At 40.9% G+C, this 27552-nt stretch overlaps 2 protein-coding genes, 1 non-coding gene and 1 pseudogene across 14 annotated transcripts in view; 2 read left to right on the top strand and 2 right to left on the bottom strand.

The window, feature by feature from the left end:
• Positions 1-18391, bottom strand: part of DLAT (dihydrolipoamide S-acetyltransferase) — a 38303-nt gene extending 19912 nt beyond the window's left edge. For 2 of the 8 annotated variants that reach the window (XM_005579621.5, XM_045371028.3), the window contains exons 1-9: positions 18066-18391; positions 17509-17610; positions 16835-16959; positions 16529-16682; positions 11624-11750; positions 8061-8248; positions 6111-6264; positions 1955-2022; positions 269-361 (exon numbers count right to left, since the gene is read on the bottom strand). In XM_005579621.5, coding sequence (XP_005579678.3) covers positions 269-361; positions 1955-2022; positions 6111-6264; positions 8061-8248; positions 11624-11750; positions 16529-16682; positions 16835-16959; positions 17509-17610; positions 18066-18344 — 1290 coding nt within the window. In that variant the 5' untranslated portion in view covers positions 18345-18391. The remainder of the gene's footprint in view (positions 1-268; positions 362-1954; positions 2023-6110; positions 6265-8060; positions 8249-11623; positions 11751-16528; positions 16683-16834; positions 16960-17508; positions 17611-18065) is intronic. The other 6 variants (XR_012423689.1, XR_012423690.1, XM_045371029.3 and 3 more) reach the window with 4 other exon arrangements.
• LOC123568892 (U6 spliceosomal RNA) lies at positions 12566-12669 on the top strand. The gene has a single exon (XR_006692450.1). It is a non-coding gene; the product is annotated as a U6 spliceosomal RNA (small nuclear RNA).
• On the top strand, positions 14971-15639 carry LOC107127433 (peptidyl-prolyl cis-trans isomerase H pseudogene; annotated as a pseudogene).
• Positions 18392-21669: 3278 nt separating the features above from the next.
• The window catches only part of DIXDC1 (DIX domain containing 1), a 99840-nt gene continuing 93957 nt past the window's right edge, over positions 21670-27552 (bottom strand). For all 5 annotated transcript variants that reach the window (XM_015435704.4, XM_015435703.4, XM_015435705.4 and 2 more), the window contains 2 exons: positions 26676-26784; positions 21670-25301 (listed from right to left, as the gene is read on the bottom strand). In XM_015435704.4, coding sequence (XP_015291190.1) covers positions 25221-25301; positions 26676-26784 — 190 coding nt within the window. In that variant the 3' untranslated portion in view covers positions 21670-25220. The remainder of the gene's footprint in view (positions 25302-26675; positions 26785-27552) is intronic.

The raw sequence follows: 27552 nt of genomic DNA, 5'->3' as shown, positions 1-27552 counted from the left end.
CCAGGTTGGTCTTGAAGTTCAGACCTTGTGTTCCACCCGCCTCGGCCTTCCAAAATGCTGGGATTACAGGCGTAAGCCACTGCACCTGGCCCTTCTAATAGAACAAATGGATTCAAGTATTCAGCTGGCCAAAACTTCCCTTAAAGTAATCGTCTAATATTCCCAACTTAAAAAGCCTCTGTTAATGTGTTAAAACTATGGAAGCAACTAAACAACTAGAGTAAAGATGCCCCTAATAGCTGATTCCAGATGACGGTAATTCTCTTACCCGACGAATGTTGCTAATTGGGATATCTGTGAAGACACCTGTAGGAACTGGTGCCATTCCAGGACCTGTGGGAGGCACAACAGCTGCTGGAGCCTATGGGAGGAAAGAAAAAGTTCTCAGTAACTATGGCTCAATCTTAGCATAAGTACCTGGGAAAGACTGCCAGTGACTATGCAGTTTTTTTTTTTTTTTTTTTTTTTTTTTTGGAGACAGGGTCTTGCTCTGTCACCCAGGCTGGAGTGCAGTGGCTCAATCATGGTTCACTGCAGCTTCAACCTCCTGGGCTCAAGCAGTCCTCCCATCTCAGCCCCTAGAGTAACTGGGAATACAGGTGCATGCCACCATGCCCAGCTAATTTTTTTGTATTTTTAGTAGAGATGGAAATTAGCCATGTTGCCCTGACTAGTCTCAAACGCCTGGGCTCAAGTGATCCACTCACCTTAGCTTCCCAAAGTGCTGGGTTTACAAGCATGAGCCACCATGGCCAGTCTAAAAACTAAGCTTTATACAATAGCTATTTCTGTCCCCAGCGAGCAAGAGACTTCTGCTTGTTTTAAGAGTTTTAATTTTTTTACTTAGAATTCTGAAATCATATTTTAAATGTCATTTTTCTTTGTGTCAGAGTATGTTCAATGACCAGTTTATGTCAAAATAATTTTGTTTTTGCAAAATTATGTTCAAGAAAAGCAACCGAAGCATTCTTAAATCACAAGGAATAATAAATAAATATAAACAAGTTAATCCATTAACCTAAACAACGTTAAAAAATGGGGATGGGGGCTGGACACGACGGTTTACTTGAGGCCAGGAGTTCGTGACCAGCCTGGCCAATATGGCGAAACCCTGTCTGTACTAAACATACCAAAATTAGCCAGGTGTGGTGGCATGCACCTGTAGTCCCAGCTACTTGGGAGGCTGAGTCACGAGAATCGCCTGAATCCAGGAGGCAGAGGTTGCAATGAGCTAAGATAGTGCCACTGCACTCCAGCCTGGGCGACAGTGAGACTGTCTCAAAAACAAACATACAAAAAAACCAAACACCAAAAACAACTCATTCAACTGTACTTTAAAATATTTTGAAACAGAAAAAAAGAACAAATCTTTTTTTTCAAAGCAAAAACTGATTAACTAGCTCAAAACATAATGTGGAATATGTGTCAAGGTAGTATATCATCTTTGATCTTGTGTATAAATGATAGCACACAAATATCTAAATACACTTGGCCCTCCATATCCATAAGTTCTGCATCACTGGATTCAAACAAAGGCAAATCAAAAATATTCCAGCAAAAAAAAGATGGTTACATCTGTACTGCACAAGTACAGACTTTTTGTCCTTGTTATTATTTCCTAAGCAATAAAATACAACTATTTACACATTTACCTTGTATTTAATATTATAAGTAATCTAGAGATGATTTAAAGTATTTGAGAGGATGTGGGTAAGTTATATACAAATACTACACTATTTTATATAAGAGACTTAGGTATTTGTGAATTTTGGTATACAAGGGGGCTCCTGGAACCAACCTCTTATGGGTACTGAGGGATGACTGTATTATTAAACCACTGAAGTTAGAAGAAAACAGTCTTGGTTGAGCTATTTCATTCATAAATAATGTATGAAATAGTCTAACAGGCTGCAGAGACTAACTGCAAAAAAAGTAAGAGCTACACATAACTCACAGGAGCAGCTTTACTAGGCACAAAAGAGTCAATATCCTTCTTGGTGATTCTACCATCTGGTCCTGTCCCTGTAAGAGACATAAATATCACATACATGACGGCGTACCATTGGTTCCCCAAGGAGATCAACACTGTGATCCTAAACTGCAAGCGCCTAAGGGTTTACTACCAAAAACATTCTGAGAGGATCACAGCCTTAACCCTACCCCTTAAGGTTCTCCCTATGAATACCAGCTTTTGTCAACTATTAATTTTAATCCACACAGAGTACCAGTGTGTGATCTGGAGTGGGTCTTTTCTTTTTAACTATTGCAAATATTCCTTTATGTATTTCTCTTTTAGAGTTTTATCCAAGTTGTACTTAATTTTTTTCATCTTCCTTACTTTTAAATTGGGAAATGCTGGCATGAAGATAATGCCGAGCACCGTTTATATCTCCAAAAGGGAAATTAACTGCCTCCTCCTGGTTAGCTCCAAAAAAACATTCCTGAGCCATGAAATAGATCATAGATCTCATTTGGGTTCTGGATTTATGTGACCATAAAGAATTCCTTTTGTACAGAATTTACAGGTATAACAATAATTGTTTTGGCAAATCAAGTCAATTTTTTCAACCCAAAATAGCATGAATAACTCTTATATGCGATTATCTCATCTTTAGAATCATTCATTCCTTATGTGGTCTCTATAATTCATAGCTTTTTCACAGTAGCCAAGGCTCTAAACTGGCCCAGGTTAAAGGAAATGAAGGGAAAAGGTGCAATGTCACACATGAGGAAGGATCTTCAAAGTTCTCTCAGTAGGTTTAATTTTACTTATATTCAATTTCCTCCTTCCTCCCACCTACAGCCTCTTAGGTTTAATTTTGGACCCAAGTAGATAATCTTGACCTTTAATTCTAAGGAGATTCAGAATTTAGTTATTATTATATAATACCTTTTACACTGGCCCACTTCTAGGAAAAAATTTGGTCAAATTGATTCATCTTCCCCCAAGACAGACTTTAAAAAGGACTCTCGTTGTGTGTAGTTCTTCCCAAGTCCTTTCCTTCATTACAAAAACTGAGTTGGCTAGGATTGTATTTATTCTCACCAGGAGCTCTAGAACAGAGGTAGTAGTACCCCTGTTGGATTTCTCTCCTTTATAAAAGACAGAAACCATAACCTCCCCTTACAACCAAGGCTGATCTAGACACCACAGCCCCTCAAGAGGAGGAAATCCATAGTACCGCCTGCCTTATGCTAAGCTTCTGCCACCCACAAGAATTTCCTGACTCAGGCGTTAGTTTAGTTGAAACCTTTTAAACCCTTTTCCCTATCTCTCTTGGGTGGCACAACAGGCCATCATACAGTAATATGGTATAAAGGGAAGAACACTGGGCTATAGGTAAAAAAAGTAGGGATTTTGTCAAACATAAACTAGATAAATGTTTCATCCATTGCCATAGAGCAACCAAAATGATCTTTTTAAAACACAATCATTTTATTTCACTTCCTTGCTTAAATTTTTCAATGGCTTCCTCAAGTACTTTAAATAAAATTCAAACTCTTTACCATAATCTATAAGATCATGTATGTTCTCATCCCTGTTTTATTCCAATCTCATCTCCTACTAGACCCTTTGCTCATTATGTTTCATTAACACTGGCCTCTGGTTTTTTTTTTCCTTTGAGATGGAGTCTCACTCTGTCGCACAGGCTGGAGTGCAGTGGCACAATCTCAGCTCACTGCAAGCTCGGCCTCCAGGGTTCACGCCATTCTCCTGCCTCAGCCTCCCAAGTAGCTGGGACCACAGGTGCCTGCCACTGTGCCCGGCTAATTTTTTTTGTATTTTTAGTAGAGACGGGGTTTCACCGTATTAGCCAGGATGGTCTCCATCTCCCGACCTTATGATCCGCCCGCCTCGGCCTCCCAAAGTGCTGGGATTATAGGCGTGAGCCACCGCGCCCGGCCAACACTGGCCTCTTTTATGTTCCTCAGACATGCTAAACTCTTTCCCATTTCGGACTGTGTACAGCTAGTCTCTCTATCTAAAATGATCTTTCCCCAGTTCTTCACATGGTTGACTGAAACCGCCTCCTTCTTATCTTTCAGATCAAATCAAATGTCACCTCATCAAAAAGATCTCCCAACCACCCTGTCTAAAAGTAGTCATGACTGCACAAATATCCATCCACCCTTTCACTCACTAGTATATCACTGAGTTTCTTTCTTTCTTAGCACTTAAATCATCTTATTAACAAAAATATTATCATTATAGCTAATACCTAGACATGCTTTCTCTGTACAGGCACTGGTTAACTTATTTAAACCTCACAACCATTAAACCTACTGTACTTATATAGAAACCAACACAAAAGGTCACACAGCTAGTATAAGGAGCTGAGGTTCACACCCAAGCATTCCAGCTACACAGCTCACACTTTTAACCACTATGCTATACTCCCTTTCTGTTCATTTAATTCTTTACTGTTAGTCATATAAGCAACTGAAACTGAAATCTTATCCATCTGATGAACGAGTGTCTGATGCGTAGATAGTATTCGATGGTATTTACCACCTAACTCTGCCTGCATAGTAAGAATAGTGGGATTTTCTTTCCTTCTTTTTTTTCTTAGCACTCCTCCTCAGCTCATGCCTAAGGGATTTTCCACTTATATCTTTAGTAAGGTAACCAGTATTGCTTAATATCTAATAAATGGTCCTTCTTTGCTTGTCTAAATTCTTTAGATATAATTATTAACCCAGTCCTTTCTCCCTTTAAAAGTTATTCCAACTTACACTGCTGTCCCTGATTCTAATCATATATACATAAAGAATAGGAATATACTACCGAAATGGTACTAAGATGGAAAAAAAAAGAGTCTTCCAATATTATAAGAATCTCTAAAGTCCAAAAACTTTACAACATTCTACTCTTGTGTCTTGGGATTGGCTTGCCTTCTAACTACAAGACAGCAAATTGCAGATAGGGGATAACCACCACTGAGCACCCATAACTAGACAACTGGGGAAATAAGCATATTTTTCTTTAGTAATTACAGATGGCAGAGCATCAGAATGGAAGGCAGGATAGGGTAGTGTGAAGAAACAGGCTTTAGAGTTAAACAAATCTAGAGTCACACTGCAACTTTACTATTTAACAGGAAAAAAGAACCCTGAAGAGTCTGAGAGTCTGTTTTCTTATCCAGAAAATAGGGAATGATAATTCTTACTTCAAGAAGTGTTGTGTACATTAAGTATGATAAGTTAAATGACTGGCACATAGTACTAGCCATCAAACCAAGTTCCAAGAATAATAACTTCCCTCCTTTTCCAAATAAGTACCTTAGTTATCCTACACTAAATTTTAGCTTAGGTTTAACTCAAAAAAACTTACTTAAGCGCCAGGCAATAATATCAATATGAATGACAACAAACATGTATTGAGTACTTATATGCTAGATAACAGTTCTAGGCACTTCACCTGTTATAGCTCATTTAACTCTCACAATCTATATGATGTACAATACCTCGGTTTTATGGCTAGAAAAGTAATTGACATAAGGACATACAATTTAAGTAATTCACTGGAAAACAGATTACATAGAAAATTATAAAGCCAGGATGAAACGCTAGGTGGTCTGATTCCAGGCCCCATGCTCTTATCACAAAGCTATATTTTTTCTTTGGGGACAGACAGACAAGTAAGGCATTTTCCCTTGCCTTCAGGGAGCTCTAGTTCTGTTTTATATGAAGTTTATCATTTTAAGTCATTCCAAATCACCCCAATTTCAAATTTTATTTTGCTTTGCTTATTACTACAGTCAACCTAGCACTAACAGAGGTTTCTTATTACACAATCAAGTCCCATAACCCAATTTTGCTGAACAAGTACATATACTTTCAAACAAGTAGTTTCCATGAAGAGAAGAGGGAAAAAAAAGGTATCTAAAGTATATGGGTAGATTCTAGGCAGAGTAAATAAAGCTCAGTAAAAGTTTCCCTACTCTGTGGTGGCAACAAAAGAACTATTTCTCCCTTCTGATGTAATTATTAACAGTTGTCCCTACTATCCCAGTTATAAGTATGGCTATATATAGTTATACTTGCAAGTCTTAAGGAGGAAATTCAACTAAATTTAACTTTATAACTCTATTCCATAGAAACAGATTTACCTTTTACTTGTGTAAGATCAATCCCTTTCTCTACTGCCAACTTCTTTGCAAGAGGGCTAACAAACACCCTTCCCTTTGGTCCAGCAGGAGTAGCAGGGCAGGGTGCTGAAGGTGTAGGAGCTACAGGCTGAGGAGTTGGAGGAACAGTGGCCACCTTTTGAAAAAAAATTACAAATTGTTTTAATTCACCACTTCAAAGATTGGTCTGAAAGATTAAAAGTTTACATCTTATTAATAAATTAAAACTATTTTAATTAAATATTAATAACTTTCATCTTTTTTCCAAAGATCATAATGTACTTTTCTCCAGTTTAACCAACATAATGTAGTAATACGAACAGCAAGAACAATATACATCTATGTCAAAGACAGAACAAAGTTACTTTATTCCATAACAACATGAAGAAGCACAGAACTGAATATTGCCAATCAGTGTATAGTATCCTATGGCCTTTCTTCACTTTAATCTCTTACCACTTCTTTATTTGCATTCTTTTACATCACCAACATAATTTTTATTTTTAATTATCCTAACATCTTTCTTTCTTTTATTTTTTTGAGACAGAGTCTTGCTCTGTCACCCAGGCTGGAGTGCAGTGGCGCAATCTCAGCTCACTGCAACCTCCGCCTCCTGGGTTCAAGCAATTCTCCTGCCTCAGCCTCCCAAGTAGCTGGGATTACAGACATGCACCACCATGACCAGCTAATTTTTTGTATTTTCAGTAGAGATGGGGTTTCACCATGTTGGCCAGGCTGGTCTCAAACTCCTGACCTCAAGCGATCCATTCGTCTCGGCCTCCCAAAGTGCTGGGATTACCAGCGTGAGCCACCACACCCAGCCAGCTAATTTCAAAATACAAAAATTATGCTGTAAAGCCCCATGTTGAAAAGTATCTTTAAAAATATAGCCAGGTACGGTGGCTTATACCTGTAATCCCAGCACTTTGGGAGGTTGAGGTGGGCAGATCACCTGAGGTCAGAAGTTCATGATCAGCCTGGCCAACATGGTGAAACCCCTTCTCTACTAAAAATAAAAACATTAGCCAGGCATGGTGGCTGGCGCCTGTAATCCCAGCTACTCAGGAGGCTGAAGCAGGAGAATGGCTTGAACCCGGGAGGTATAGGCTGCAGTGAGCCAAGATCGCGCCACTGCAAGCCAGCCTAGGCGATGGAGTGAGAATCCGTCTCAACAACAATTAAAAAACAAAACCAAAAAAAAGAAATACAACAACAATGCTACTTGCCAGCTTCCCACAAATGTACAGTAGTCACAAATCAACTTTTGTCTTATAGAAATGTTTACCTAGCTTAAACTCACGATTCTAGCATCTGCAGAAGCTTCACTGTCAGTGTTATCTCTGGTTGGAGTTAATGCAAGTTCATGTTATAGTTTATTATAAAGTATTTTGTGATATAATAAATTCTATGCAAAAGAAATCATGTCAAGGTTCCACTGTATCAGAAATATATGCTTGACCTACTACGTGAATAACAAGAGGATTTCAAGTGACAGAGATTATTCAGTATATTTAATAAAAAACGGGCAATGAAGTGAGCTATGACTGCACCGCTGCACTCCAGCCTTGGCGACAGGGTGAGACCTTGTCTCTTTTAAAAAAAAAAAAAAAAGGGCTGGGGCAATGAAGCCTTACTTTCCACAAGCATGATATCTACATCTAAAGCAGAAAGACAGCATATCACTCAGCTTTGTTTTCAGCAGGACTCTAGATGGCAGAAAAAAAAAAAGCTACAAGGCCCAAACTATCGACCATTAGGTGAACAATGCAGTACAACAAACACTATAGGTCTCCACAAAGGTTAATCAACTATCTCCCTCCTTAGTCATAGAATCTTGGAGGTGGAAGGAACCTAGGATATCATCTAATCAAAACTCCTTAATTTAGAGAGAAACAAGGTTAAGTGTTTCCTGAATTCTAGAAGCATACCTACCGGGGGTGGGGTAGGTGGTGGTGCTTGTGGTTTTAAATCTGTTACTTCAGTTGGCCTATAGTCAGCAAATGCTGATATATCTGCCTCTTTTTCTACAATGATACAGAGTGGGGTTCCTAGAGGGACATCTCTTGTGCCTTCAGGGACCAGGATTTTTGCCAGATAACCTTCTTCCTGTACTTCAAAACCTTAAATAGAAAGAAAAAACATTATGGGACTTCAGAGATTCCACTATCCCTCCAAACTCACAGCACAGTTTTAAGTAAAATGATTTTTCTCATTCAAGCTAGCTATATAACCTTTTTTGCAACCTATTTAACCTTCTGTGTCTTGGTTTCTTTACCTACAATATGGGGATAATAATAGTGCCAATCTCACAGGGATGTTTATACATTTAAACGGATTTAATATTTTTCAAGTTCTTAGAAATAATATGACCTGGTACAAAATAGCACCTGGTCCAAAGTAAATGATAAATAAATATGTGTTCAATAAAACTATGAAAGATTACAGATAGTGGTTAGTTCTAAAAGTTATTAAAAAATCTCCAAGGATAGCCCCCATGCAGACTCACAAGACTCTAAGATGGAGTTGGAAGTCAGCTATGCTGCTAAAGATAAGAACCACATACGTGCCAAATTAAGGGAGCTACCAACCTAGATATTAATGTTGGATTTCAGCCCTAAAAGCATCTTTGGAACTTTTCTAAGAGGTTATACTTGATATTATACCAAATATTTCAATGTGAAGAATTATAGCTTTACTAGGATTTCTATGGTGTTGACAACTTACATTTTATTCAACTACTGCCTTCCTTGCAAAGAACTCAAACATTTAGGATTGCAAAAGTAAAACTAAAAGAAGCCATTGGCTTTCTGTACTGTTGTGCCTCTCTTTGATGAATCCTTCCACTTCCCAACTGAGAATACCCAATAAAAAATATGTTTTAGGCCAGGCGCGGTGGCTCACGCCTGTAATCCCAGCACTTTGGGAGGTCAAGGTGGGTAGGTCACCTGAGGCTGGGAGTTCAAGACTAGCCTGACCAATGTGGAGAAACCCTATCTCTATTAAAAATATAAAATTAGCCAGGCGTGGTGGCGCATGCCTGTAATCCCAGCTGCTCGGGAGGCTGAGGCCAGAAAATCACTTGAACCCAGGAGGTGGAGGTTGCAGTGAGCCGAGATCGTGCCATTGCACTGCAGCCTGGGCAACAAGAGTGAAACTCCGTCTCAAAAAAAAGGAAAATATATACATATATATATTTAAGGCTGGGCATGGTGGCTCGCGCCTATTATCCCAGCACTTTAGGAGGCCGAGGTGGGTGGATCATCTGAGGTCGGAGTTCAAGACCAGGCTGGCCAACATGGTGAAACCCCATCTCTGCTAAAAATACAAAAAATTAGCCAGGCATGATGGCAGGTGCCTGTAATCCCAGCTACTTGGGCAGCTGAGGCAGGAGAATTGCTTGAACCCGGGAGGCAGAGAATGCAGTGAGCCAAGATCATGCCATTGCACTCCATCCTGCATCCCAGGCGACAGAGCAAGATTGTCTCAAGAAAAAAAAAAAAAAAAGGCTGGGAGCAGTGGTGGCTCACGTCTGTAATCCCAGGACTTTGGGAGGCCAAGGCAGGCATATCACGAGGTCAGAAGTTCAAGACCAGCCTGGCCAACATAGTGAAACCCCATTTCTACTAAAAATACAAAAATTAGCCAGGCGTGGTGGCACGCACCTGTAGTCCCAGCTACTCGGGAGGCTCAGGCAGGAGAATCGCTTGAACCCGGGAGGCAGAGGTTGTGATAGGCTGAGATTGCACCACTGCACTCCAGCCTGGACAACAGAGTGAGACTCCATCTCAAAAATAAATAAAATGTTTAAAATGAAAAGGATCCTGGGCCACAACAGACTTCAAAGATCAACCAAGGTAACACTTCTCTAGTGACCAGTCTCTACAGTGACACTGGTATTCAAGTTAAATGGTGAAGCAGAACTATTGTTTCCAAAGTTTCTGTGTTTTTAAGAAACAGAATCCTTTCTTCAAATAAAATTTATGGGGAAGCACAAAATACAAAAAGATAAAAAAGAACTGCTCTACTGGAAGTAAGGGAGGGAGGCAGGGCATTATAAGGTCTTGCTCTTTAATTTCCCCTTTGCCCCAAGGTGCCTTCAAGGAATGATGGGATTTGAAGAACACAATCTGAAAACAACCACAACAGAGGATGCCCAGTACCTCCCATTGCATCTTTGGGAAAGATTTTCCTTTAGTGGTGATTATGAAGCAGAGTGTCCGGGTGCGGTGGCTTATGCCTGTAATCTCAGCAGTTTGGGAGGCCGAGGCAGGCAGATCACCCGAGGTCAAAGAGCTCGACACTAGCCTGGCCAACATGGTGAAACCCCATTTCTACTAAAAATGCAAAAAATTAGCTGGGTGTTATCGTGCATGCCTGTAGTCCCAGCTACTTGGGAGGCTGAGGCAGGAGAATTGCTTGAACCCAGGAGGCAGAGCTTGCAGTGAGCCAAGATTGCATCACTGTACCCAAGCCTGGGTAACAGAGCAAAACTCTGTCTCCAAAAAAAAAAAAAAAAAAAAAAAAAAAAAAAAAGGTGCATAGAGAAAAAATTCATAATACCTACAAATATCCATTTAAAAAAATCATAAATATATGACCGTCTATATGGGTTTTATTTTTTAGTCTAAAAATGAATTAAGAAGGAGATATATGGACATATGACATCTCTGAATATATATATATAACACATGTACATTCTATCAGTCATTCTCAAACTACGAAAACAATCTCAACCCTGGTTTCAGTTTTCCCTCAAAGTCATCTTAAATTCTTTCCTATTATCCTGCCATGGAAGTGATTTTCTCCTGTTTCTTCTTGCATTCCCTTGCCTAGTTTAGACAGCAGCAGTTCTGATATAGCTTCTTAGTAACATAATAAGGCTAGGAAGCAAACTTGGGCCTAAAAATAATCTGTGAATTGACAGATTTATTGCCTTTAATTCAATGAGTGCAGGATGGAACTGACAAATCTGACTAAATATTATTTTTGTTATAAATTATTCTCAGCCAGGAACATGGGCTCACGCTTGGAGTCCCAGCACTTAGGGAGGCCAAGGCAGGAGGATCACTTGAGCCAGGAGTTCAAAACCACCCTGGGCAACAAAGTGAGACCCCATCTCTACAAAAAATTTTAAAAATCAACTGGGTGTGGTGGTTCAGGCCTGTAGTCCTAGCTACTCGGGAGGTTAAAGGAGGAGGATCGTTTGGGTTTAAGCCCAGGAGTTCGAGGCTATAGTGAACTATGATCTTGCCACTGCACTCCAGCCTGGGCAACAGATTAAGACCCTGTCTCAAAAATAAGCAAATAAACAAATAAATAAAAACTTAAGAATAAATATAACTAAATAGAAATAAAATATTCTGTCCCAGAAAATGAATCCTAAGAATTAAAAAGTTTTCATATTATCTCACTCACTCATTATAGGAAAGAATGGCAATCCTCTTCCTCATTGGGAAACTCAGTGCCTCAACCATTAAGAGCTGAAGAAATCTCACCTATAGTGGCTTTGTCAGTCTCTATCTCTGCCAGTAAGTCTCCTTCACTTAGCTTCTCACCCACTTTTTTTTCCCATCTCTGAACTGTGCCCATGGTCATGGTGGGAGAGAGGGCAGGAAGAAGTACCTGTAGAAACATACACATATTATTGCTTAATACCAGGACGACTTCTACATAATAACAGTCTGGCAGGTTTATATAGTTTTCATAGAATGATGGTGACTATGATAATCCAAATACTCATCACGGCAAAAGCTTCGCACCTCAATAGCTTCCCACCAGGTAAATCATCCTTCAAATCTCATACTCTGACCCATACTCTTATACTCTCACCCATACTCTGACACACACTCCAAGTTAAATGCAACAAGCAGATGGGAAAGATTTCTTTCAGACAGTCAAAATTAATTCCTCAATATCTAAGTATGGAGCATCTTTTCATCTATTTTTATTTTTATATTTATTTTTATTTTGAGACAGAGTTTCACTCTGTCACCCAGGCTGGAGTGCAACGGCACAATCTCGGCTCACTGCAACCTCCACCTCCTGGATTCAAGTGATTCTCCTGCCTCAGCCTCCCAAGTAGCTGGGATTACAGGCAGGTGCCACCATGCCCACTAACTTTTGTATTTTTGTAGAGATGGGGTTTTACCACATTGGCCAGGCTGGTCTCGGAACACTTGTCCTCAAGTAATCTGCCCGCCCTGGCCTTCCAAAGTGCTGGGATTATAGGCGTGAGCCACCGCACCCAGACTTCATTTTTTTTTTTAACCAAGAAAATTTTCATTTTCACAAAATGACCTTGGTCCAATCCATTCTGTTAAAATTTTACTGCGCTCTGGACTTAGCATCTACTTATTTTTTACCCACAGGAAACTGCATTTGTCCCAATCTTCCCAGATATCTTTCCAAGATAAAAATGTAATATTAAGAACTGTTCTGTGCTCGCTTCAGCAACACATACACTAAACTTGGAACGATACAAAGATTAGCATGGCTCCTGTGCAAGGACAACAAACAAATTCATGAAGCATTCCATATTAAAAACAAACAACAACAAAAAAAACTGTTCTTTGGTGACAACAGCTAATAACAATATATTGTATTCTTGTAAATTCCTACAATCTTGTAGATTTTTAAGTGTCCTAAAAGATAAGTCTGTAAAGTAATGCATATATAAATTAGCTCAATTTAGCCATTCCACAATATATACATATTTCAGAACTTGTTGTATATAATATATATACATAGAATTCTTACATAGAATTTTATTTGATAATTTTTTTTTTTTTGAGACGGAGTCTTACTCTGTTGCCCAGCCTGGAGTGCAGTGGTGCAATGATCATTTTAAAAAATAAAAGAGGAGGCCAGGCACAGTTGCTCACATCTGTAATCCCAGCACTTTGGGAGGCCAAGAATCACTTGGGAGGGGCAGATCACTTGAGGCCAGGAGTTCAAGATCAGCCTGGCCAAAGTGGCGAAACCCTACCTCTACTAAAAATACCAAAATTAGCTGGGCGTGGTAACACCTGCCTGTAGTCCCAGCTACTGAGGAGGCTGGGGCATGAGAATCGCAGAGGTAGAAGTGAGCCGAGATCGTGCCACGACACTCCAGCCATGGTGACAGAGCAAGACTGTGTCAAAAAAAAAAAAAAAAAAAAAAAAAACAGGAAAGACCAGGCATGATGGCTCATGCCTACAATCTCAGCGTTTTGGTAGGCTGATGCAGGAGGATCACTTGAGCCCAGGAGTCCACGACCAGCCTGAGCAACATGGTGTAACCTCGTCTATATAAAAAAAAAAAAAAATTAGCTGGGCACGGTGGCATGCGCCTGTAGTCACAGCTTCTTGTGAGGCTGAGGTGGGAGGATGGCTTGAGCCCAGGTCAAGGCTGCAGTGAGCTAAGATTGCACCACTGCGCTCCAGCCTGGGTGAAGAGTGAGATCCTGTCTCAAAAAATAAAACAGCCAGGCGTGGTGGTGTGTGCCTGTATTCCCAGCTACTCGGGAGGCTGAGGCAGGAGAATCGCTTGCACCCAGGAGGCAGAGGTTGCAGTGAGCCAAAATCGCACCACTGCACTCCAGCGTAGGTGATGGACTGAGACCTTGTTTCAAAAAAATAAATAAATAAAAATAAAAAACCAGGGGGAAAAAAAGCCCTGTTTTTATAATAGCCATTTCCACCCCAATAAAATCCAAACACCAGAATGCCTATCTAAATTTAAAATTGCTTTACTATTTATATGGCTTGTGTGTCCACTGAATTTGGATTCATTTGCTATCCTCTTTGTCTTCTGTATCTGATTAGCAACAGGATTATGCGGAGGGGAAAATAATTTCAATTGAAGATGTTTCCAGAGAGGGGAAAAAATTAAGACAAGCCTTAGAAAAAAAATTGTAAGTGCCTTTTTTGTTCAGAATTTGCCATCTTCATCTGCTTCTTAAGAAACAGTGAAGTCAGCCGGGCGCGGTGGCTCAAGCCTGTAATCCCAGCACTTTGGGAGGCCGAGACGGGCGGATCACGAGGTCAGGAGATTGAGACCATCCTGGCTAACACCATGAAACCCCGTCTCTACTAAAAAATACAAAAAAACTTGCTGGGCGAGGTGGCGGGCGCCTGTAGTCCCAGCTACTTGGGAGGCTGAGGCAGGAGAATGGCGTGTACCCGGGAGGCGGAGCTTGCAGTGAGCCGAGATCGCGCCACTGCACTCCAGCCTGGGTGACAGGCTCAAAAAAAAAAAAAAGCAACAGTGAAGTCAATAATCTCTATACAGGATCTTAAAGAACAGTATCAGAGATTCAGAATTCAATTCAGTATCTTAAAGAATAATTAAGGTAAAACCCTAGCACATGCACACAAAGCTACAGGCACAAAGTAGAGGAAAATTAAGTCAGTCTTGTATCATGAGAGAGAATCTGCCGAACAGCATGTAATACATGTGTGAACTGAACACCAGGCAAAAATCCTAAATGATTGTTACTAACAAACCACGGAGTAGAACGTTATTTCCAAAGAAGAAAATGATTCCTATACAAAAATTTCTACAAATAAACTAGATTCAGGAGAAATGCTAGTCAGAATTATTTAGAAAAGGATGGCTGGATTTTTATCCACTTGTAACATCTAAAGCACACAAATATACAGAAGATAACCCTAATACCTAATAAATTGACTTAGTTTCTTAGAAACTGATTTAGTTAGCACAATTAACAGTGATTACATTCACTGCCTTCAACTTTGTTGCAACGCTATTACCTATGTGTATCTTACACTTAATTTTTATCAGTTTTCTCATTTATTAATACTACTGGATTACTTCACCTACTCTTGGAAAATAGATCACCACATGTCAAAAGAACACCAATTGGGGACTTTCATTCAACAGACAGCACTTGACACCTATGATACAGCTTGGATGTTTGTCCCCTCCAAATCTCATGCTGAAATACGATCCCTGACTTCTGCTTCCCGGTCGGAGCCACGGGTGGTGGCAAATTCAAGCCCTGCTAACCCCATGGTGTTCTTTGATGTCAGCAATGGCAGTCAGGAAGTTGGCCGCACAAAGATCAAGCTCTTTGCAGAGTTGTGCCTAAGATGGCCGAGAACTTTGCGCAGTTCTACACTAGAGAATTCAGAAAAGATGGGGTTCCAATAGGATACAAAGGAAGCACTTTCCACAGGGTCATAAAGGATTTCATGACTCAGGGTGGAGATTTTGTTACTGGAGATGGTATTGGAGTCGCCAGTAATTATGTGGAGCCATTTGCAGACAAAAATTTTAAACTTAAGACACTCAGCTCCAGGCCTGCTTTCCGTGGCAAACAGTGGTTCCAGTACAAACGGCTGTCAGTTCTTTATCACCTGCTCTAAGTGCGATTGGCTGGATGGGAAGCATATAATGTTTGGAAAACTCATCGATGGACTTCTAGTGATGAGAAAGATTGAGAATGTTCCCACAGGCCCTAACAATAAGCCCAAGCTACCTGTGGTGATCTCAAAGTGCGAGGAGATGTAGTCCAGACCAAAACTGAATTAGGCCTTCCCTTCTTCTTGGTGGTGTTCTTCAGTAAGATAATCTGGACTGGCCCCTGTGTTTGCTTCCCTACCTGCTGCGGCCCCATTTGATCAAGAGACCCTGGAAGTATCGGAAATTCAGAATCCAAGATTGTGTAAATAAAGTTTTTTTCTAGGTGGAAAAAAAAATATGATCCCCAGTGTTAGAGATGGGGTCTGGTGGGAGGTGTCTGGGTGTTGGAGGAGGATCCCTCATGAATGGCTTGGTGCATGCCCCATGGTAATGAGTTAAGGGGAAATCTGATTGCTATGAAGAGCCTGGTACCCACTCCCCTCTGTCTCTTGCACCCTCTCTCATTATGTGACACACCACCCTTCCCCTTTCCCTTCCACCTTCCACCATGATTGTAAGCTTCCTGAGGCCACAAGAGAAACAGATGCTGGCGCCGTGCTTCTTGTACAGCCTGCAGAACCATGAGCCAAATAAACCTTTTTTTCTTTACAAATTACCCAGCCCTAAGTATTTCTTTATGCCAGAGTAAAACAGACTAACACAGCCTACTATAAACTCTAATTATACAGGGAATAGATGTTAGTAAAAATCATCCTCAAAATCTGTAATGTAATGTTCTTGAATGAAAAGTGCCACGAATTACCCTGTGTACTACACTGAGGCTGAGAAAGGTTACAGGAACTGTTCAAGTTCTTATAACTGGAAAGAACAACCAGGAAGAAAAGTTGTCAATCTTCATGTTTAAATTTCTATATACTCCCAAATGACAAGACCTAACTAACCACATTTAAAGTCAGTTTCCAAGATGTAGTAGCCATCTATGAAAAAAAGTAAGTAATAAATCACCTAGAGCAAACACTCAAAGGCTGAGCCTCACCTGCATGTGAGGGGGATATGAGCTACCAGGAGCCTGAGCAGAAGGTATAGGTGGCGAAGCAGTGGCAGCAGGGGTTGGTGCTGGGGCCGCCTGTGGGGTAGGTGCTGGCGAGGAATCCAATGTATAATTTTTAAAAGCCTCAATATCTTCAGGCCTAAGGAAGAGAAAGAATGCATAAATATAATGGGCAGATTCAACTTTCACAAAAGTAGTCTTAAAAAATAGTCTTTAACTCCTAATTCTCAATTCTGGGTAAAATACTCCACCAAGCAATGAAGTTCCATAAATTATGAGTGCACTACTCACTTGCCAACTGTGATACAGATGATCGCTCCAATGGGAACATCCCTGGTACCTTCAGCAACAAGTATCTTTGCCATATAACACTCCTCCAGGCTCTCAAATCCAACAGTGGCTTTATCAGTTTCAACCTTTTAACACAAAAAGCAGCAGCTCAGCTTTATACTGTCGGTATGTAGTTTATTAGCTTGTGTCTAGAATTTTTTTTTTCTTGAGACAGAGTCTCACTCTGTCGCCAAGGCTGCAGTGCAGTGGTGCAATCTCGGCTCACTGCAACCTCCCCTTCCCACGTTCAAGCGATTCTCCTGCCTCAGTCTACCGAGTAGCTAGGATTACAGGCAGAGGCCGCCATGCCCAGCAGATTTTTGTATTTTTAGCAGAGACGGGGTTTCACCATGTTGGCCAGCTTGGCCTCTGTGTCTAGAATGATACAGTTCATGTGACGATAAGGCCACTACGACAGATTTGAAAGAAGAAATTACTTTAGAAACGCGTTGGCTAAGTATCAGTTTGGCCAGCTGCTGGCAACTTATCCAACCAATCTTGTCTAACATCAAGTTGTGAAAAACACTTCAGTTTCTTAAACAAAGGGGTAACTACACATCCAGAAAGTCAATGTTCAGTCAATTCGGCAAAGCCAGTCTCTTCGAACTCATCTCCGTTATTTTAAAACAACTTACTTCTGCAATTAGGTCACCTTCGTTGATTTTGTCCCCCTCTTTTTTTTCCCAACGGGCTATAGTGCCTGCCTGCATTGTGGGGGAAAGAGAAGGCAATGGAACCTGGAAGAGAAAAAGAAGAAACATTAAATTTTTAAAGGGCTACCTAACTCTCAGTCTGGCTTAAGATTTCATTCAATTCAATTTCATGCAAAGTGTATCCAGTTCCATTACACACTGGGAACTAGGGATACCAAGGCAGTTTCTGCCCATGAGAAGTTAGTAATTTCCAGTGACAGGCTTTCTGCTCCACAGTCCTACGGGTCTCACAAAGCATGAACCTCGGCAGATAATTGCATACAGCCCCAGTCTTGAAGTTCCCCTTTCAACGGAATAGTTTCAACGGAATAGATCATGAGAGGGAAGCTAAGGAACCAAAGCTGACTACTGGACAAAGGACGAAAGCAGATACTGGGAATGGTTGGAGGATCAATGAGGCCTCTCAAGGAGGATCCTGCAGGCATCCAGTCAGCTCTGAAGGACAACGGAGATCCGAGAAGGGCGGGTCTAGGGCTCACCTTCTGATGCGGGGGAAGACTGTAACAGCGGCGGCCGGGCGACCCCAAAAGCTGCAGCAGTAGGCGGTTCCGCGGCGTGGCCCCAGAGCTGGGGGTCCAGCCGCACAGTGCCCGGACCCCTCCATACCCTGTAGTCGCGCTGTTGCGACGAGCCGGAGCCGGGCCAATTCGCGAGGACACTCGTGGAGTTCCGGGTACCTCCTGCAAGGCCGTCCACCGAGCCTCGAGTCCCGCCCATGGGGCTACATTCTGGGCCCGTCGCGCACAGACGCGCCACATAGTGCCACCAACCCCCCACACCCCAACACCAACGCCGTCTCCGGAGTGACCTCTCCAACAGCAGCGCGGCTTTGCCGTCAGCCACGCCGCACAGCCGCACGTTGTCGTAAAATGGTTCCCGCAGGTTTACTCCACCCGCTCCCCAGGCCAGAAATGCGCGGCACGCAGGCTTTTCCTCCCCTGAGCGGGGACGAGGGGCACTCACGCGGCAGGGGCGTTCCAGAGGGGCCTGTGCGGGCGCAAGTTGGGGACAAATAACAGACGGAAAGGGGTGGAAAGTGGTAGGGTCCTAGGGGAGGCATCCGAAAGGGTGAGACGGGGCCTAAGACACGGGAAGGGCACGACTGAGAGGGAGGGGCCTAAAAAGGCACCGAGACGAGGGTTAATTGCGGCCGAGTGGCCTGAGAGTCTGGGCCGAGGGGCGTGGCCAAGCTTTCTGGAAAAGCTGGAAGTGAGCCCGGGAACTGGCTAGGGCAGTGGGAGCCTCAGGCCAAAGGGCGGGGGTCTTGAAGCGCTGGGGTGGTGAAGGAGCCGGGAACCGCCCGCGAGGAAATCGAGGGGTCCAGCGTGGTGACCTCTGCTTCTGCGCATCCGAAGGGGGAAGGACTGGGCCCCGCCCCGCGCAGGCTGTACTGGTTGCAAAGATTTCATTTCAGGTTTGTAGCCCAAGTGGAAAGTGGAGTGAACAGGTGTTCCATCCAGCCAGGTGGTACGAAAGGCAGCCCAGAGGAAGAAACATTCCCACATTCCTGTATACTGTAGCAAGATTAAGCATATTCCCTGTATAAAGATACAGGTTTACAAAACAGGTTTGTGTTACCCCCTAACACCATAGAATTCTTTTAAGTAACCAAAAGCTTCGTTATGTTTCAAATGTTTGCTACCTAAACTTAACTGTAAGCTGTTGAAGGCAGGAAGAGTGCCTGCGTGGTTCTTCCATGTAGCCTCAGAGCTTAGTATCCACTAAATAGCGGGGGCTGATTGTGTCTTTGGAATCAATGAACAAAAAGTCACCTAGACGTTTTGTTAGGTACGCTTCTCTTGTAAAGTTGTCTTTTAAATAGGAAACATATCGTTTCTGAACTGAAGGTGACATTAAATAAGGAGGAAGCATATGCTGTGTATCACCGCCTCCCCAGTGTACAGATGGTTAGAGAACACCAAGAACACAAGAAGAAGTTGGAGGAAAAAATTGTTTAAAACAAGATTTTAGCCAGGAGCGGTGGTGCATGCCTGTAGTCCCAGCAATACTTGAGAGGCTGAGGTTGGGGAATCGCTTGAGCCCAAAAGTTTGAGACCAGCCTGGGCAGCATAGTGAGACAACCATCTCTAAAAAAAAAAAAATTAAAAAAAAAAAAATCCTAATCTTGCTAACAATTAATTTGGAAAAGTAAAACAGATTGGATATACTGTTTCATGCCTACTTAAATTGGAATGTTTAAGCAGGTACAGTTGCCTATCAGAATAGTATGTAAGCAATATAATTGAGAAATATAAAATTTCCAGATTAAATGAAAAGGCTTATTTGAAATAGTATGAAGAGGAGGGCAATTATATTGTTACAATTATGTACAATTTATGAATTAACAATTGGAAGAAGCAATGGAAGAATAATTGTAATTAGTGAAAGGACTTATAAATTTTTACTATTATTTGGGGATGGAGTCTCACTGTCACCCAGGCTGGAGTGCAGTGGCATTATCCCGACTCACTGCAACCTCCACCTCCCAGGTTCAAGTGATTCTCCTGCCTCAGCCTCTGGGATTACAGGTACGTGCCACCATGCCCAGCTAATTTTGTATTTTTAGTAGATAGGGGGTTTCACCATGTTAGTAAGGCTGGTCTCAAACTCCGACTTCAGGTGATCCGCCCACCTCGGCCTCCCAAAGTGCTGAGATTACAGGGGTGAGCCACAAGCCCGTCCAGGACTTACAAATTATTATAAAAATGTTTTTGAGTTGGCTAAAATATCTTGCTGCTTTTGCTGCATTTGAACTTAATAACTGTTCACGCGTCCATGTGAAGAGATCACCAAACAGGCTTTGTGTGAGCAACAAGGCTGTCTACTTCACCTGGGTGCAGGTGGGCTGAGTCCAAAAAAGGAATCAGCAAGGGTGATGGGATTATCATGAGTTCTTACAGGTTTTGGGATAGGCAGTGGAGTTAAGAGCAATGTTTGGGGGCAGGGAGTGAAGCTCACCAAGTGCATTCTCAAGGGTGGGGAGAATTACAAAGAAACTTCTTAAGGGTGGGGGAGATTACAAAGTACATCGATCAGTTAGGGTGGGGCAGAAACAAATCACAATGGTGGAATGTCATCAGTTAAGCTATTTTCACTTCTGTGGATCTTCAGTTGCTTCAGGCCATCTGGATGTATATGTGCAGGTCGCTGGGGATATGATGGCTTAGCTTGGGCTCAGAGGCCTGACAATAACTGGATCTAAATTAGCCTTTGGTATAAAGTATGAGGTGATCTGCAGGATCTGCTGTGCACTTAGGTATGCTTGCTTAAACCCTGTTTTGCATTTTTCACAGAATAGTGAGTTTGTGCCCTGATATAGTTTTGACTTAAGTGTAGCTAAATTATAGGAATGTATAGCTCAAACAGTCCAGAGATGGCAAGCTTACACCAAAGGTGGGCTAGGAATGTTTAGGTTTGTCAGATCAATCCTGAGAGAACAAGCTTGAATTCTACTAAACAGATTGGATAAAGGAAATTATGGAAAAGGAGACTCAAGACTCAAAGGTTTGAAGTAGAGAGACTTAGAATGGTGGTATCACTGATACTGAGAAAGAGAAATTAGTTGGTAGTGAAAGATTTTGAGTTATGTACATATTTAATTTTAACATAATGGGATAGCAAATTAATAGTTGAAAATACATAATTGGAAGTCGAAGGCACTCAGGGATAAAGAATTTAATATAGCAAACATTTAAGTTGAAGTGATAAGAGGCATTTAACAGGCAGCTTTCAAATGATTTGGGAATTCTGGTCATTTTAAATACACATTTCTGAAAGAGTTCTTAATGTTTGCATACATGACTTTTGTCATAGAGTTTATACTCTTGGGTTCTTATTTGCTTGCATGTTTACATATAATTTCAAAATAATTGCTAAATAAATTGTCCTTGAAATAGCCTATGTACTTACACAGAAATACTAATTGTAAAATATCTGTAGCAATAAAGTAATCCTTATCTCCACTCCACATAGTGAGTAAACATGCTGCCAGGGAGATCACTTGAGGAAATTTGTTTTCACTAAATGTAAATGGCTTTATTGATTAATCTCATCAATAAACACAAGTGAAAATCATTAATGATATTTAGTTTGCAAACTCCATTTTATTCATAGTTCGTGGTTTTTTAAATTAGTTCACAAATCTGGTACATACTGGCAGTTAAAACTGGTTATCACTTTCATAATCAGAAGCCTCTGGTGTAACAAAGTCTTCATGAAAACATATTGTAAAACAGGGAGAATACACAGTAATAATCTCTTTGAAAGCAATGGCTGCAAACATCCATGTTTCTAAGAAAATATAACTTTACATATATATGTATTTTAAGCAAGCTATACCTCTTACGTAAATTCAGACAGAATGAGTGTGCAATCATAATGCTTATTTTATGGAAACAGTGAAAATAATTTTAATTATGACCTAAATGCTTTTAAGTAATTACAGTCCTCTTGGATTGGATATAGAGTATAAAGATATTTTCCCTAATTTGCAACCATCCTGGTCAAAAAGAGCTGAAAAGTTGTTAAGTAGAATTGCCATAACCAAGTAAGTTTAAAACAAATTCTTCAAATTTAAAAATATAAAAATTGTAAAGTGTCCCAATCTCCCCAGCTAATTTAGGGAACTGAGCAAGAAGAGAACATTCTTCAGTTTTTAAATGACTTTTTTTTTTTTTTTTTTTTTTTTTGGAGATGGGGTCCTGCTCTGTAGCCTAGGCTAGAGTGCAGTGGCATGATTAGCTCACTGCAAACTCAAACTCCTGTGCTCAAGCAATCTTCCCACCTCAACCTCCTGAGTAGCTGCGACTACAGGTATGTGCCACCATCCCCAGCTACTTTTGTAATAAAATTTCTTGGTAGAGATGGAGTCTTGCTATGTTGCCCAGGTTGGTCTTGAACTCCTGGGCTCAAGCAGTCTTCCTGCATCGGCCTCCCAAAGTGCTGGGATTACAGGCATGAGCCACCACACTCAGCCTTAAATGAAGATTTTTTAAGGAATTGAGCATTCAACTAAACTTGTTTTTGTGAGATGGTCATTTTGTTTTAACCTAACATGGTTTAGAGATTATTTTATGAACTCTTAAGCATTCTGGTTCCTCAGTTTTCTCAAAGAAATAGAACTTTAGCAAGTAGCAAGACAAGCTACCCCACCAGTGCCACCAGGGCACAATACTATGAGTAAGTCAGGAGGCCTCCTAGAATGCAGCCAAATAGGAAATTCCAGACAGAATCAGTCTTGCATACTTCTGCTCAGAAGGCTCCTCTCGCTTTGGAAACTGGAATGAAAATCACCAACAGGATCCTCATTTTACACAGGAGTTATGAGAGGTACATCCTCTAGCAGAGATGCTTGGTCATGTACCTGTGGTATATGAGATTACCTAGCTAAAGGGGAAAAAAATGATGTCAGTGTTCTCCCATGAACTCAACTTTAGCTTGTTATGGAGGCACTGAGGCCATGCAGCTCCTTTTCCAGAAGACAGAGATAAAAGCCAAGTAAGGTAGAGGACTTTGGAAATTGTCTCTGAAAAGTTAAAATTCCACGTAACAGTAAGACTGTTTGCTGAGAGAAAACTGACAAGTAAAAATTGGTTTAAGAGACATTCAAGACAAACTGTATTGGAAATACAGTAATGAATTTTGGCCTGATAGCCCTCATGCTGTCTTATAGCAAAACACTAAAATTCATGCAACAGAGAAACTGGTGACATGAGGACTTTTTCTCCAGACTTCTTGGGGAAAAACTGAGAGAATATACTATTTTCTTCTGTTTGCTTTCGAAATGAATTCTTTCTTTTGGCTGACTTTCCCAAACTTTCCCAATCGTTTCTGATGAAAAATTCTTCAATAGGAAAAGACCAGGTAAACTTACATGAAAGACATCAAGTGTCTTTTGAGCTCCTTCATTCTGCCAGAGGAGCAATCAACTGGATTACACAAAACTACCTTCACAACTAAAACAGGTAGAGTTGGAACAGGAATTAGTTGTCATTAGTATACTCGTAATAAAATAAAGCTTGTTCTGAAACCACAAGGGGTGGTAAGAAGAGACTGTATAAAAGCTACTGGGTTCTCTAGAAAATGGATACAGTATACAGAATGTGAGAAGATACAGAACTCACACTCCAGTTATAAAAATAGACATGGTTCTCAGACAAAAAGCAAATGAGTACAAAAGAATTCTCCAAACATGAACTATTTTTAAAAGACACATCTATATAAAACAACAAGATGTCATCTCAGAGCTCTAAAGAGGAGTTTGTTGAGTGAGCCAGGGAGTGAAAAGGGGAGATGAATTGGAGACAGACAGGTCAAGAACCCAGAAGGGATGTGTCCTACTCTTGTGTTTGGCAGTGTACATTGGAGGTCACAGGCAGACAGACTGCTTTTGGTAATACATAATATAAATAATAATGGCTGATTGGTTGATGGTGCTTGATGGATGAATGAGAAAACCCAGGTTATCAAATAATCTCTGCAGTTGAACTGTTAGCTTCTTCACTTGACAATGTTGCACATGAGAAATGATTCTAGGTTTTTTTTACCCAGAATGATCCCTGCCATTCACAACTCATGCTCCACGCCCCATGGTTTCTATTGTGCCCTAAAGGATCAGCCTAGACTAAATACATAAATAGAAAATAACTGGCCTTGAAATGTGGAGGGGCAGACAAGTATTTCATGCTCAGTACTTATAAATCACAAAGAAATGCTGAAATTAATGGTCTGTCTCCTTTTACTACAAAGGAGATGCCATGAGTTAAAGTCATGAAACAAAGAAAGTCAAAAAGACATGGGTAGCAGCACCTTTCCATACCCGCCTGGATTTTCAAGGAGCTTTTCACTCCTTAGGCCTTTCAAACACAAAGTTCATCAGTTTGAAGAAAAAGAAATGGCTCTAAAGTTAGAGAGTCCCCAGAGAAAACTAACAGTACATAATAGGCCCTATGTGGGCAAAAGGACAAGCTGCAGAACCAGTTAAGACAGAAGAGGCAGCCCAAGGTCTTACTAAATTACAGTTTTAGCATAGTGTAGCACAATATGGGCAGCCCTTTTTCCATCCAAGCAACAATTCAGCACCATCCATGTCCGGTTCAAAAGATTACTGAAGACTGGGCTTTCATCTTTGGTACCACCTCATGAGTTATTCTTGGTTTGCAGTAGGTTCAAAGAAACAGAAAAGCTGGTACCTTTGCCTTGTCTGTGAGTACAAACGCTGGGACTCTGATTGCTGCAACCATTGAGGCCAATTAAAATAATACTGTAACACACAGGAGTGATGCATCCAATTCCTAGTTTCCAGATAATAGCAGCCATGCCCCTATAGAGGCGGGATCATCCATCCCCATCGTTTAAGGCCTTCGGTTTGTTGTCCTCAGAGTAGAATAGTACACTGTGTTCCCACGGACAAGGAACTCCAGATGAACCCATGGTCTACATTTGGACAGAATTTTAAGTACCAGATATGCCAGGCACAGAAATAGGACTGACCTGTGGCCATCATACTTGGAGAAGCTTCTGTTTTGGCATACAAACTAGAAACTTCTTAGCGTATTCTGGTTTTAGTTCCCTTTCCTGAGTGAAGCAGCCAGGGAGTGACCAGGTTCCATAAGCCCTCAATCTGATACTTGGCATTAATTCTCTCCATGGTCTTCTTCCACCCAAGCTACAATTTTCCCTTCCCATCCAGGGATGGCATCATCATCATGGAAAATCTAGAGGAAAAAAAAAAAAGCCACAAGGAAAAACAGGGAATCTCACTAAACAATTGCTGCTAATAAAAATAAGACCTTGAACATATAGAAGAAAGCCTTGAGTTAAGAGTCTATGTCCTTTTGGTCTTTTCCCTAGAACTGCAACTGATATTTTATTTTTTTCTTAGATCCAGACCTATGAAATGGTTTTAAAAAATCCCTAATACTATTTTGCTCATAGAGATTTGTAAGAATTAATAAACTGGCCGGGCGCGGTGGCTCAAGCCTGTAATCCCAGCACTTTGGGAGGCCGAGACGGGCGGATCACGAGGTCAGGAGATCAAGACCATCCTGGCTAACACGGTGAAACCCCATCTCTACTAAAAAATACAAAAAAAAACTAGCCGGGCGAGGTGGCGGGCGCCTGTAGTCCCAGCTACTCGGGAGGCTGAGGCAGGAGAATGGCGTAAACCCGGGAGGCGGAGCTTGCAGTGAGCTGAGATCCGGCCACTGCAATCCAGCCTGGGCGACAGAGCCAGACTCCCTCTCAAAAAAAAAAAAAAAAAAGAATTAATAAATTACCAATCACAAAGTACTTTGGGCTTCTTAGAGAAAAGAAGTAGTGTAAGTATTTTAAAAATGAGAAAGTAGAAAATTTAGGTACCAGGCAATATAAAGAAAGGGTGGGGAAAAAAGACTCAACATATTTCTCAGATGGCAGTTATTTTCATTAATTCATTCAACTCATTTCCTAAGCCACTAATAAAACAGGGTTATTAAAACATTTCACTGAGGAAATGTTTACAAAATAAAATTTTACTTTTTCTATAATAACTTTTTTCATTCTGTAACTGCAGTGAATCCACTTGTAATACTATATAACCCAGAACTGTATTCCCCCCAAAAAGTCTGTCTTTGACAAATGGATTAGAAAGAGACGCGTAGGCTAAGAAAATACTTACTCAAGGACTTGGGCATAAGCATACATAACTCCCTAGAAGTTCCTTGATTTCATCATGAGAAATACACAGTTCCATATATCCATGCCTGTTTATTTTGCTCTACATAGGAAGCAAGAAGTTTTCTAAGATTTGGCTACAGATGGAAAATTATTTATTGTCTTAGGTTCTTTATTTTCCCTAACAAAATAATTTAAAATAAAAATTATATCCAAGTTCTTAGTCAAATGATGAAGTCCTACAACTAAAGAACCTATCAACATCTTGGCCTATTCTATGACCACTTGTCTAGGGTAATCAGACCATGGTCTGAAGCTCTGGCAAATTCCTCCGACCTGGTCAGGGAATTCATGTACTTCTGGACACCAGTGCTTGAACAGGAGGCTTCAGGGTTCAGAAAGAACAATACCATACAGACTCCCCAGAGATTCTTTACCTCCTCTTTGACAGTGCCAAACTCAGGATCCAGTGCTTTGAAGTGATACCGGTGATTCCCTTCCCGATCAATAGCTGCTTTAAAATCCTTTAGCGTCACCTCCTCCAACCTGCAACACAAAGAGACAGCACTAACATAGACTGTTGATCAATAGCTGGAAAGATAAGATGTTAACTTTAAACCCAGCCCCCTGCCAAAGTCAATAAGCAGAAATAGCCCCTGATTAGGTCACTGCCCCTGATAACCCAGATGACTAAAACAGCAGAGGCTGGAGAACCTGTCATCACTAGGGAATGAAAACAGTATTAAATATGGGGTGATGTGAGAATTTAAAATTGACTTATTGCTTCAGGAGCCAAATCACTTTTCTCTGGAAATAAGACATAAAGTCCCTGAAATCAAATTTGTTGAATAACCATAAACATATCAAAGTTCTCTTGATTTTCTTCTTTGCTACAATATCCCAATTCTCTAGGATGGTAGAATCAAATCAAGTATCACCATCTTTATCCCTCTATCTTTAGGAAGCTGGCATCTAACCCAGACCAAATAAGCAGACTGTCTAGGTAAGGAAAATCCTATAACCTCTCTCAATAGTTGGTTGCAGAGTTTAAATATTTTTATTTCAAAACTATTTCCCTTAAAAGGAAGCACATTAACTTTTTGGAAGGTTTTCAACATAATTTCTCAATAGGGATTAGTTGCAGTCATTGAATAGTAACAAAGATCAATTAGTCATAGTCCTGGAGTGAGTGTCAGGCTGCAATCCATTGTATCAGCAGGAGCTATTTTGAACACTTAAAAAAAAAAAAAATTTTTTTTCCAAATGCAGAGCAATATTTGCATAGTTATCAGGATTGCAAGTGCTATTGTTGTA

Source organism: Macaca fascicularis, chromosome 14 (genome assembly GCF_037993035.2).
Source record: "Macaca fascicularis isolate 582-1 chromosome 14, T2T-MFA8v1.1".
Lineage (NCBI taxonomy): Eukaryota > Metazoa > Chordata > Mammalia > Primates > Cercopithecidae > Macaca > Macaca fascicularis.
The sequence above is the reverse complement of the archived record's forward strand: the minus strand, read 5'-3'. Positions and strand labels throughout refer to the sequence as shown.